The sequence below is a fragment of the Nestor notabilis genome, unplaced genomic scaffold, assembly GCF_000696875.1.
Source record: "Nestor notabilis isolate BGI_N333 unplaced genomic scaffold, ASM69687v1 scaffold211, whole genome shotgun sequence".
NCBI lineage: Eukaryota > Metazoa > Chordata > Aves > Psittaciformes > Psittacidae > Nestor > Nestor notabilis.
The window spans coordinates 62,210-75,650 of NW_009914892.1; the positions used below are offsets into that span (position 1 = coordinate 62,210).

At 37.7% G+C, this 13,441-nt stretch overlaps 1 protein-coding gene across 1 annotated transcript in view; it reads right to left on the reverse strand.

Moving 5' to 3' along the window:
* The window catches only part of RAPGEF2 (Rap guanine nucleotide exchange factor (GEF) 2), a 69,239-nt gene that overhangs the window by 6,083 nt on the left and 49,715 nt on the right, over positions 1-13,441 (reverse strand). Inside the window, exons 13-22 of the mRNA XM_010023850.1 lie at positions 12,327-12,567; positions 11,711-12,094; positions 9,932-10,143; positions 9,727-9,850; positions 9,076-9,099; positions 7,808-8,031; positions 6,834-7,019; positions 4,950-5,102; positions 2,244-2,469; positions 99-658 (exon numbers count right to left, since the gene is read on the reverse strand). Of these exons, the coding sequence (XP_010022152.1) occupies positions 99-658; positions 2,244-2,469; positions 4,950-5,102; positions 6,834-7,019; positions 7,808-8,031; positions 9,076-9,099; positions 9,727-9,850; positions 9,932-10,143; positions 11,711-12,094; positions 12,327-12,567 (2,334 nt within the window). The remainder of the gene's footprint in view (positions 1-98; positions 659-2,243; positions 2,470-4,949; positions 5,103-6,833; positions 7,020-7,807; positions 8,032-9,075; positions 9,100-9,726; positions 9,851-9,931; positions 10,144-11,710; positions 12,095-12,326; positions 12,568-13,441) is intronic.

A 13,441-nucleotide genomic window follows, 5' to 3' on the forward strand; every position in this document is an offset into this window, starting at 1 on the left:
AAAATCAAATCAGACAAAACAAATGCAATTTTAGAACAATACAAAGACCCATAAGCAAGTTAATTAAAATACTTCATGGCAAACAAAACTTAACTTACCAATAAGCCCCTTTGTACTACTTGATGATACTGTTATATGAGTGGGCATGGGAGCTGGCTTTGACTCCTCTGCTGGTACAGATGTTATGCTACTGGTTTCAGCTTCACTGGAAACATCCTTCCCACCCCTCCGCTTTATGGTACCTGTATCACCTTCTGAGTCCTCTCCCCAGTATCCTGTTGAGGATGCCCAGCTTGCTCTGGACTGTGCTTGATCAAGGCCCTCCCTACCTTGGCTTTGCCTGCCATACTTTGAGGCATGATCAGGGAACATCAGCTGGTCCATATGACTGCCTGAGGCCCACAGTCCTGCCCCATCGCCTGAACTATCGAAATGAACATGTCCAAAAGGCAGAGTCTCCCAGCTTCTCTGGTGCTGAATTGTTTGTATGTTGTCATGAGAACCACTCGAACAAGAAGTCCAACTACCACGGCCACTGTCAGCTGCATCAAGTGAAGCTCTGTCCCCCTGATCCTGTGACAGTTCTTCTGTACTAGGAGAGGAAAGCACTGTTGCTCCAGCATACAGGCCTCTGGTCTCTGACAGTGGTGCATATGAGCTAGATGCACATTGACAAGGGGGAAAAAAAATGATAAAAATAAATAAATCCAGCATTGGAATTGGAGATCATTTACAACACACGAAGAATTCAACAATCAAGAGAAAAGCAAACATACGGGGCAGGGGCAGAGGGACGACAGGGACGGGGATGGACATGGGTTGGACTAGATGACCTTTAAAAGGTCCCTTCTAACCAAACTATTCTATGAGTCTACGACTGAAGGTTTTGATGCAATTCATAAGTATTACTTGCATTAGTGACTAATTCAATTTTGAGAATAGAACACCTCCTTTTCAAGCTTGTCCTCAACAAAACAATTACTGGATAGATAACCTGACTTCAGAGGAGTCATTTCAAAAGGTAAAATCCTAACTTTGCAGCAACCTTTAACACATTGACATGTACAAAGGGAAACAGACTGATAGAGAGGTTCATACTGATTTCGCAGCCATGCGAAGCAAAGGATTGGAAGTTAGAGAGTTTTAGAAGGAGGTAGCTGATATTCAGGTTTAGGTTTCAGCTTTTCAGAATTTGTTTTCTGCTAAGGAAACTCTGAAAGCCAACTTTTCAATAGTCCTTGCAAATGAAAACTTATTTTAACCTTCATTTGGAAACACACGCTACTTTGTAGAGCAAGTATGTTCTCTGTAGTGTTACAGTGAGTAAATAAGCCTGACGCTATCACTTTACATATCACTAGAGAAAACCAGCAGTGTCGCTTTTGTTCAGCAGCTATCCATGCTCCTGGGATTTGTTCTTCCAGGGCAGCTTGCTATGCAGACTGGAAGCCTGCTCTTCCAAATATTTATGACATCTGATTAAAGAGTCTGCATAGCCTGGGATTCCCAAACCTGAAGTACACCAGTCTTAGAACAGGCCTGCCATGCACAAGACTCGCAGGATTAAAACTCTGAAATCATTTGGAAGACTGAAGCATTCAAATAACAGCTCAGAAAAGTAAGTGGAGACTAAATAGGAGCCTGACCTCCAGTTATTTTTAGACAAAGGCTCACTGCTAGAGATTCAGAGAACTACTCACAGCACTAGCTTCTCCACCATTACAGAAGTTAATTACCTAGAAAATTACCTAGAAATCCAGCAGCCTAATGTAAATTTTAGCTTCCAATTATTCTTGACTAGAAGAGATATTTGGGGTAAAATACTTTTGAGTTAGATAAATATGCACTTTTATTTGAATCAAACCAGAAAATTACTAGCTTGATCGCTGAATAACTGTATGAATAATTTCTCATCTAATTCAGTTGATTTCCCATCTAGAAAACAGGCTAAGATACTAGTCTGCCATAAAAGAGGATAATCTACAGCACTACTAAATGCTCGAATGATAACGTCTACTGAGAGAAACTCTTACTGCTGTAGAGTACTCAGAAGGATGAAACCTTTTCTTCTCAGAAAAAGGAGCATTATCACAAAACACAGCATTGAAATAGTAATTTTTACGAGCAGTGGATAAAATGAAAAAAGTATTTGAGAGAGATAAAGGGAAAGGTACATGAAAAAATATAGACATACATGCCACATACATACGAAAGTATAAAGTAAGCACGAATTAAATTCCTACCCTAAGCTGTATTGATCTGGTTCAATCATAATTCTTCTATCAATCCTTCCCACACCAAGATTTGTCTCCACAATGCTGACAGAATGCCTCTGTCTCCTCTCATCATGCAGAGAGACTGGCATAGAGTCAAAAGAGGAATTGCTGACAATACTAGATCTGGAAGAAATTTCGCTGTGACCAGAATCCGAAAAGTTATCCACTGTGCTGCTAGGAGCCAAAGTATAGCCTGCAAAGGGAATGTCACGTTAGTCAGACTCTCCAAGAAGACTTCTCAGTTATTGCCAGGCAGTCGGCAAGACTGCTACCATAGTAAATTGAAATTACAATTACATGTACACTGAAGCGGAAAATAAAGATACATAGCAGAGCTATGTAACACTGTGTATTCTGTCTCTTAATAAGAGGTTTAAGATTGTGGGAACAAGCGCTACCTATTGAGATACCAATGGGCTCACCTTCCTTCTTGTTTGCCCTCCTCCCCCAAATAATTTTCAAATGTGTCATCTTACCGTATCCCCACATTATGAAATCTCACTTCTCAAACAACTGCCTGTATGTAAACATTGTCTCCCAGATTGGAATGAAAGAGGTGACCTGGACAAAATTACTGCTTAAAGTACTCCAAGGGACCTTCTTACACAGTATTTCTCTTCTGCAAAGCTACACTTCAGAGCTGAACAGCAGATATAACATAAAGCCCAGATGTCAGAACTGATTGCTTATTATGTACCTCAGCTGAGATGGGCCAGATTTTCAAGCTTTCTTGTGGTTCTTTGCTAACTAATTGCATTCCAAATAGCATATATTACCAGAATTATACAGTAATTTGGAGGTAGCACTGACACTGCCAGACTGAGATAAAATCTGCAAACCATGTCACAGAGGCAAATTCAGCAAATTCAGCTTTTGTTTTAGTATTAAACAAAAGTTGTGCTGAATGCTCTTGCCAGATCAGTTAAAGATCCTTAAACAATATACTTCCACAAGTAACTGCAGTTTTCATTTTCTGCTTTCAGTCTACAAGTGTCAAGATGACTTCAACTGAGCCATCTCAATTCACTTGCTAAGAACATGGAATTAATGCTGTCACTTTTGCCTGAAAGAACATACTATTAGCTTCATGTCACCATCAAATCAAGGTTTATTTGTTTGTTTGGGGTTTTTTTTATTTATGATCATGTTTATTATTTTCTTTTTGAAAAAATTAAGTACTTTTCCCACTATGAGGTAAGTGCAGAATCCCAATTCCTTTTTCAAGGAATGTACAGGCATTACCATATTTGTATAAATTCACTATTTGCTCATGTAGTATTTGGGAGAAATCATGATGATAGCTTACAAGGACTGGAAATGATAATCTAAGTCTTCTCTACATGACATCCTCCTTCATTTGATCTTAGTAATCTCCACTTCAATGGAGATTTTGCATAGGTATTTGTACTTTCCTGCCATATTCATCTCTCCCATTTTCAGATCTCTGCTAATCCAATTGGACTTAATTTTTCCCCTTTTGTTTCCATAAGCCCCACCTATTCCAGAGGCCACTGGTGAATTGTTATTCTTGTTACTGTTCTCACTTCCAAGAGATGAAGAGGAACTGGTTAGGTCCCTTAGTCTGGAGCTATAAGGCCTCAACTGATCAGCACTGCCATCTACCATCTTAAGAAAAGGGCTTAGCTATCCATTTGATATGAAAGTATAAAAAGCAGTATACACGAGTTCCAAATCCTTATGATCCCTGAGCAGTTTAGGGACAGTTATTGCTACAGGAAAGACTCCAACACACTCATTTCTAGCATTCTGAACTTCTATTATGAGAACTCAATCTCAATATATGTATTTTACCATAACATTATATCATGCAACTATTAAACTGAACTTTTATTATATACCGAAAAGAAAATAACTAAGAAGCTATGTGCAACACAACTAGACTATCATACTTCCAAGGGGACTTGATGTTTAAACTACAGGAAAATGCCTCCATTTGCTGTTTTGTCTATTCATAACCAGAACGTGTACAATGCAAAAACAGGCTTAAAAAACAAACAAACAAAAACCACAAAACAAAAAAAAAAAAACCCAAAAAACCCAAACCTTTTAAAGTCCTAAATTCAATTAAAAAAACCCAAACCTACAAAGTCATTTCAAACGAACTCAATCAAAAAAGCTCCAGTGACGAATATTATTCGTCAAATACCCAAATATCCAGTGTTTGAATAATTAGGCTGCTAGTATAATGTTGTGTGTTAGTTATTTGACTCCTGAATATCTTAAACTTGCCTATATAGGTCACATCCCATCCAGATGCATGACACAGCAAGTAATTCCTCTAATAGGCTAGTGTGCTGTACAAAGATTTTCAGTCTGCCCATCATTCCATTGGCAGGAAATGATGATGGAAATATTTCTGTCAGAAGCAGCTGCAGTGAGAGTGACCTTCTGCATCAAATCCTGTACCAGATCAGGCTATCTTTCACGGCTTTTGTTAACCAGAGGGCTTTCAGGCATCCCTGAAATCAGGTTCCCAGGTATCCTTTCATGTATCCCACTCCACACTAAACTTCCTGCCCTGTCGCTGACCTTATGTGACAAAAATAGGAGTGGCAGCAATAATTCATCTCGAGTGTCCAAATGCTCTCTCAGAAGTTTCAAAGTCTATGAGCTTCAACAGGAAACAGGATAGAAATATTGCATGGCTAATACCTTTCCTTGGAGAGCTCTGTGGTGAAGTGGGAGGTGAAGACAGCTGTGAAGATGCACTTGAGACTGTGTCTTCAGATTGTTTCTTGTGACGATCCAAACTTCCTTCTTCAGATAATGAAAGAATTTTCTTTAAAGCTTGTGGGGAGTTAATGCCTTTAAATAGAATTAATGTAGGTAGATATGAAGTCCAGCATAAATACATCTTTCTGCTTCACAATGCATTTATAGAGCAGACAGCATACTGTAAAAAAAAAACTAATTTTTTTTTTCCTGAATATTTGTGAGTTTCTGACACCAGATTAAATGAAGCAAGATGTTTAAACCTACTCCTGTTTAAAATACAGTATTTTATACTGCTGCATATTAATGCAGCTGGTCTTCCGTTCTGGCCCCCGAAATACTTTGTCACAGAAAATACAATGCAGAATACTGCCTATATAATTATATAAAACAAGGATATGTATAGTCATGCTTACTGAGAAACTTGAACTAAAATTATGTTGAATATAGACACACACAAATCTCACTGTTTAGTCGAGGTTTATATAGCAAGAATTGAAACTGTTCTCTGGTTTCTTTTCTATTCAGAGTAGCCTAGAAGGTCAAAGAAAGCTGGAAAGAATAAGACCAGGTTTACAAAACAAGGCCATCCTGCAGCTGCCCTTCTGCCTTTCATTTTTGAGAACTATCTCTGCACCAGCTTATTTTGGGAAACTGAAGAGTAAAAACATCCTGAAGATGACGTATGATGTAAAGATCTAGGGCATCAAGAATTGTTTTTCCTCAGGCAACATTTATCCATCTTTCTTTTCCCCTCCCCTCAAAAACCCACCCTGGGACAGTCTTTAAAGTGAAAGTGGAGCTTCCATGACAGTTTTGCCAGTGTTTGTGGTAGAGGTTATTTTCAACAATTCTACAGAATTTATCTTAGATCTGCTGGATCACAATCCTGCTATCAATAATTTACAGCTGCTTCATCAACATAACATAACAGTTTTACAAAACACTCCCAACATGAGGAATAACACAGTCTGTGGAGGTTCAAAGTCAACTTTTAAGATTAAAATCTAATGTTAAAATCAACAAGAACTAGACGAATATTGAATTGTTTCTTGCTCATTTTGCTGCTTTTAATGTTTCATTAACAGCCTAAGCAGAGCTCAAGTAAAACTAATAAAAAGGAAAACCGGAATTAAGCTTTTCTGAAATTACCACAATGCAATAGGAAGGGCCACTTATGCTACTCATACTTATTGGGAACATTACCATTCCCCAAGTGATATGTAAGAAGTTCTTCCATAATGCATATATATTATGTACACATGCTGAGACAGAGACTTGGAAATCAGATTAGAAGAAATTCCTATACTCCAGTATCTTTGAGCGACATACAGGTAGCAATGACTGAACAACAACAATAAAAAAAAGCACTAGGGAACAGAAGCCAAAGGGACAATTCTCAACATGAATCTTCAGGCCTACCAGTTTGAGCAAGCCTGAATTTCACATTAAATGTTCAACTTCTGAAGTAAACACTGAAACTTCTGAGGCATCTCAAATGGACCACTCAGAAGCTCCAATTCACTATCCCTTTGGAAAAGTTAAGCCAAGATCCCAGGGTGGGCAGTCGGAAACATTCATTCTTTCCAGCTGCTAGTAATGGTTAAATACTTAGACTGATTAAATTGACAGGGTGCTTTCCTTAACTTCTTTCTTTCCATTTTCAGAGAAAAGAATAAAGCATACGCACTGCATGAAGTGGCATAACCTGCTTATAAAACTACCCCAAATAAACGTTTGAATCTTATTTGATTAAAAATGTCTCCCTGACATAAGCAAACAAACTACAGAGTATTAAACCAAATGCTTCATTGTTCCACTTACCAAATGGTGGGAGGTCTTTGACTGGCACTTTCTTGCGGGAGGGATAGAGAGATACAGCAGGGACCTGCAATGCTTGGTTTACTTTATGTTGCTGCTGTTGTTGCACTTTCTGCTGGATGCCTGCCCGGGGAGCCACTGGTGATGTTTCAGATTTTCCAGATCGCTTGTCTCCTGTATTCTTCGGCACTTCACAAGAAATGGGAGAAAGCGCAGAATGAACAGCAGTTAAAATATTGTGGAAGTTTTAATCTGAGCAGCGTGAATCCCTCCAATTAATAATTGAAAGGTGCTTAAATTGTACAATTAATGCAGTAGGATAGCTTTACAGAGAAAAGATGAAGAGGGTAAGAGGGTGAGATTTAAATCCATTTAAAATATATACGTTATCAAATATATTTAACTCTCTCGGAATAAAACTCTCATAAATGACTATTGTTACAGTCACCAAAACATGACCAGAAGTTATACTGGGCTATCAGAAGGACAATAATTACTATTTTTTGCTAACCTGAAGGAAGGGAATGGCATAAGATACAGCATTCCCTCAAATCAAAATGAAACCAATATCGAGCATAAGGTACCTCTCTGCTGCAGCCAGGTACAGCCTTTCAAGTGTCTCTGAAACACCCGGACATAAAGAAATCCCCTGTTCCCTCTCAAGGCCAAGATACTCTGGATGACCAACTCTATTCATACCAATAGCCTGGGTACATCAAAACTGTATGGGTCCTCCATACCCTCTGTAAGGAAAATCTAAAGAACCCTTTTGCATTTCGTCATGACATCATCTGAAAGCTTTATCTCCTATGTAGATGCTACGCCTCTGTATCATTAATCTGTGAGATGATTTCCTTAGTATTCATAGATGTTTGGTACTTCGAAATGACTAGACACATCATTTTCCACCTCATTGTCTAGTTACTGTTCCCAATTACTTCCTTAGAGAAGAATCCATAAGAAGTGACAATGCTCACATGTGTTGGTGGCTGGCTCGCACTGCAGAGACAGTGTCTGGAGGCTCTCTTCATCCATTTCCAGATCCAAGTTTGAGAGATACTGCTTTACTTTCCGGGCCATCTGAGCATCCTCATACAGTTTTTTAGCATTAAGGAAGGAGCTGCGACGGACCCGCTTTTTATGACCCCCCGTTTGCGCAACATCCAGCACAGCTGCATTTGTACTGCCCTGGCTGAGAGATCTGGATTGAATTGGGGCAGGAGGGAGAGAAAAGAGGGGAAAAGTATGACTTAGTCCAACACAGTATCACTTGGTAAGCATGAAACATGCAAAAGATTGCATGAATGTCAGTCTACAGTCAAAGCTTACATGCCTCATTCCAGTAAGTCAAACAGCTACAACAGACAGAAAGATGAGGGTCAGGAAATCGTTTTACTTGGTTACAGGCACTATTTTAATTATACAAATATTTTAACCTATTCTGCTCCAACTAGGCAATGCCACTTCACACATCTACAAAAGCATTCAAGCTACGTCTCTCATGTAAGCCAGCTACTGAGAAGGTTGGAGCACTCGAAAAAGCTCATGCAGTAAGGCAATGCTGACAGAAGACTATAGCTGAGGTTTGAATTTCAATACATATACAGAAGGCATTTTGAAAACTCTCTAAATACTTTTAAAATCAGACTGTATACAAAATATGCAGCCACGTTTTACAGAATAGAACTTCCTTGTAACTTGCTAGATTGAAGACAGCTTTTTGTTAAATAAAATGATCAGCTAGTTCATGATGAAACAAATGTCATGCACATTTCAATGTATGCGTGTCTATATGAAAGCTATGCATTGTTCCTGAATTGTTAAGAGTAAAAATGATGGCTGAATTGTAACATGAAAATAAGTTAGTTTAGCAGATACTGTAAGTTTTAGCTTTTGTATTTGGTTGTGACAGTTGCTTATAGGACATAAGAAAGTTAACAGCAATTGTCAGCTGTTGAAACCTTGCCATTTTATAATTTCTCTTTTACCAAAAGTCACTTCCTTTGGCAATTTAAGCTGGAGGTGCGGGAGGAGAACACCCCACTCCTCTCTACAACCATTTATAATTTACAATGTTTGTGTTTTAACATCAAAAGCAAAAGCACTCCTGAATGAAAATGTATTGTCAGTAAAAAAGGGTTAAGAAAAAAATGTCGAAGCACCAGAAAATTAGGTAGCAAGTACGAAACAATGCAAATGATAAGGGAAGAATGAATGTCTGTGCACATGGTCTCCAACCACTTACCCCAAACTCCTCCATTTCTTCTTCCTGCAAGTGAGAGCCAGGAAGAGTAAAGCATGGGTTTAAGAAGAGACAGAGAAAGATCACAAGCTCAGAAAGAAAAAGACCAGACCTCAGGATGAGCAGTTCTGGAAGCCCACAGACATTAAAAAGAGCCTTGATTCAGGCATACAGTCAGCATTACAAACTCTTCCAGCTCAAATTAAGAAAAAGAGTATGCAATAAGCTGGCCTAATGTGAAGCCAAAAAGCATTCACTCCACGTTTTCTAACACTACTAGCTGACACTGTTTCAGATACATTCCCACTTCTACTAAAGCGTTATGGCTGGCACACATCAATGTTAACATTTCAAACAGACCAATATGTAGCATTCCAGACAGTATCTCCCCCCTCCTTCCCACCAATAGAATCTCATTTTTATGTAGTAACTGGCAGCTAAGGAATAATATAAAACATTTTAATATACATTGATAAACACAAAATGTAATGATTCCTCCAGTTTTAGAACACCACATAATTTCAGTAAATTCTTGACAAGAAACAAAACAACTCGTACTGCTCCAGTACAACAAGGGACACTTGAAAAACATCTCTCATTGATACCTAGTCTTCTCTCAGCTGGGAACAGCTCTGTTTAATACAACCCACTTACCTTGTTCTAAACATTAAAGCAGGATCCATGTTCACAGACGCCATACGACCAACATGGCGTATCTCCTTCGCAATCATTCTCAGCTTCTCAAAATTGACCAAGCCCTCCACTTTTGAATCATTTCCTGCAATCAACAATTGACAACATCAGTTATCAGGTAGCAAAGCTAGTTAGTTAGCTCATAAAAGATGACATCTGCTTTTACCTTCATGAAGGAATGTAAGGTCCTTTTTGATAACAGGAAACAAAGGGATAATGGGGGGCTGTAGATTTTGGCTGTTAAGGACATTACGATATTTTGCCATATTCCTAGATGGATCAAACAAGTCCTGCAGATCTTGAAACAGTTTTTCATACTTGCTTGGAAGCTTTTCCCAAGTAGTTCGGAGCCTTGCAACCGGTGCCAAATTCAGGCCACTTGAAGCAAACAAACAATGCAAAAAAGTTCAACAATTGAAAGAAAAAAAAAAAAAATCACACAAAATAACACGTTAAGTTTTGTATGGGAGAAATTCGTATAGCCAGAATGGTGTAGGACAACAATGTCAATTAAGGAACAGAAAGTGAAAACTGCCTTTCACCAGCGTGTATTATGGAACAATGAAGATTACTTTTATAAAAGCTATCAGAACTGGAGATATCTGCATCGATAAGTAACTATAGAGAGCATGTACTTTTATTGCTTTGGAGTAGTGACTGAAATTGATAACGAAATCATAATCTAGGAGAACCTCAGGATCACCACTTATTTCCAAATTACCAGACTCGAAGAAAAAACATCTTCCACCTACATAATATTTAGGTGGTGACAGCAGAGTGATCCACCTTCTTGCTGCAATAATCCACCTGACTTTGTTGTGTCTAGATCAAATTGTTAGAACATATTCAATATTTTTGAGGTTATTTTGAAGCTGTGGCTGGTATAAACTTCACCACCACCACCTTTCATGGCATTGCCTGTCTGGCTATTCATTCCTATCTATGGGAAAATTTGGTATGTAGAATCTTACCTTCACGTCAAAGTTTTCCTAGAAGGCAGGCTGCTTTTATTTATGAAACAACAGAGCTAAATCCTGAGATTTTTACGTCTCAGAGAGGCCAACTGATTATCAGCATGGTTCCTTGAGTTTGGAACTTGCAATGTTTGACTGAACGGATCAAAACTAGCGATCTTCAGAAAAGAATATCACATTCAATCTACTGATTGATTATGACAAGGGCTTTTACCAGAGACAGTGATAAAATTGACATTTTAATGCAACATACTCAAGCTTTTTCATAAAAGACAATATTTAGGAGTGTGTTTTGGGGTGGTATTTGGGTTTTCTGTTAAGTTCTTTCTGCCTAATTTAGAAGACTTCTAAAGGGAATGTGAGTGTTTTAAAAGATGTGTATAAACACACATTATCCTCCTTTTCTTTCCAAACCTAAGAAAGGTTTTCTGTCCGAAATTGTCAGTACTTTTTTTATTCTTATTAAAAGACCTTTATTTACAGCTTATTATATGGCATCATAGTCTGCTATTAGCAGAGTTCCATCCAAGAAACTGTTGATACAGAGAAAAACAACGCCAACATATCGTGGCTCAATGAATTCAAGATACTGGGAACAATGTATAAAATAATGCGCTGTCATTGGGAAATTAACCCACTCGCTCATGACAATGTCAGAGTTTTTCTTCGTATAACTGCTGTTTCTTTTGATCTTTGTTTTTAAATAAGTGCAGTAGTTTCTCTAATGCCACATTCACCAACGACTCTTGCTTCAGTGTCTTCAGCAGTAAATATATAACAGTAGCATTCCAAATAATATTTCAGCAAACCTTTTAATGTCAAGTTCAGATTACTGGTAAATTCCCTCCTTACTGGATTGCCAAATGTTGATGTCAGCAGTATTAATTGGTTTACTCTGTTAAATACATTTTTTTTAGACTGACATAAGACTTTGCTTTTCACTCAGAATTAAAGTTATTAAGGGGTTATACCTAATTATGGCAAACATCGAGTTGAAGTTCTTGCATTCTCTGCAGTGTAGTGCTATCTTGACGAAATGCTTAATGATCTTCATCCTTTTCAGCTGGTTAGTTTCTCTTAGAATCTCAGAAGCTACCCAGAATGTTTCTTGATTTATCACCTCTTCAAACTTTTTTAGATTAGTGCAACCTGTTTTTGATTTTAGTTTAAACAAGTCATCTATGTATTCCGTGGGTTCAATATTACGGAATAGCTCAAAGTTTCTCATGGACAGTTGGGTAGCCACCTCAACAGTACTGAGCTGTAGTAGGGAAATTTGACTTTCCCTTAGTAACTCTTGAGCATCTTCATCTGAACAAAGGGTTTCTGTTTCCATGTTGTTCTTCAGGTAATACCTGTAAAAACAAAATTCAAAAAGATGCTAGATATGATATACTCAAATACTAGTGAAAGTTGGAATCATAGAATAAATTTGCATTTTACGGTGCTTAGATATTAATAAGTACTTGCATAAAGAGCAATTTCTTGTAAAGACACAATGTTAATAATTAAATAACATTTCTACTAATGTAATTTTGACTTAATAAACTGGCATCATTATTTTGAGCTCACGGTCTTCAGTCTTACCTGCCACTCAGCTGTATCCTGTCAGCAAGCTTCGATAACTGATCTGGAAGCCTCCTTTGCTTGATTACACCCTCAGGTGTGACAGAAACTTCGCATAGTGAGTATGCATCAGGGGTTGCAGTGAGAGCAAATTCCCTGATAGCCTGGATGACCACTTCTTTTGCTGTTGTGTCTTTACTGATCATGATGTAGCGACTTTGCTGATCTGCCTTGAAAACCCTCAGAACTTGATCTGGTAAGTCTGGGAAAAAAATTACATCCAAAAAATATTGTTACAAGAACAAGCAACGATATCAGTTACACTGAGTCTAATTAAGTCTTACTACTAGCGCTATCAGTTTTTACTTTGGTATCACTGTTTTACACTGTTTCACATCTCTCCTTATAAAACAGCTTTTTTGATGGTTTGGGTTTTTTTAATTAAAGACTAGTTCTATTAACAAGCAGGAAAAGAAATTAGGCTATTGATGAAGCAAAACAAAAATATGTTAATGTTTACAAAGTTTGGACAGAAAAAACTCATATGAGTACTCCGATTTTCACACATGTTGAGTCCTGGTAAATTCCATTTAAGTTTGAGGAAAATCAAGGACACTACCCTATAGACTGACATGTAAGAACTTCAAGCAAATTAGGTGATGAGAGCGTCAATCTTCCTAAAGGTGTTTTAAAGAAAATATTCATTTGCCTAATTCTGACACTCAACCATTGTGCCACACACAAATGGAAGACATGTACATATAAGTAGCTAGAAAGATGCATGTATAATGGCCAGCATGCATGTATACACAAACTTCAATAGTATTACTGCATGCAAGTATTTAATCATCAAAAATATTCTATCCTTTATACTCATTATTTTGATTTAAACATAAGAAACAGACTGAAAACTTGCTCTTTATTTCTCCAAGTGCCTGATGACAAAAAAAATTTAGTGAATACCTACAAAGCAGCTGCTTTTAGGAAACTGGAAAATTAACAGCCTAACTCCAAATGTTGGATTTGGTATTTCCATAAGCCTTTATTTCCTTATAAGGAAATTAAAAAATCCACATATATTTTGATATTTCCATTAATGTATGGAAATCAAGACACACTAATCAACTGAAGTTTGA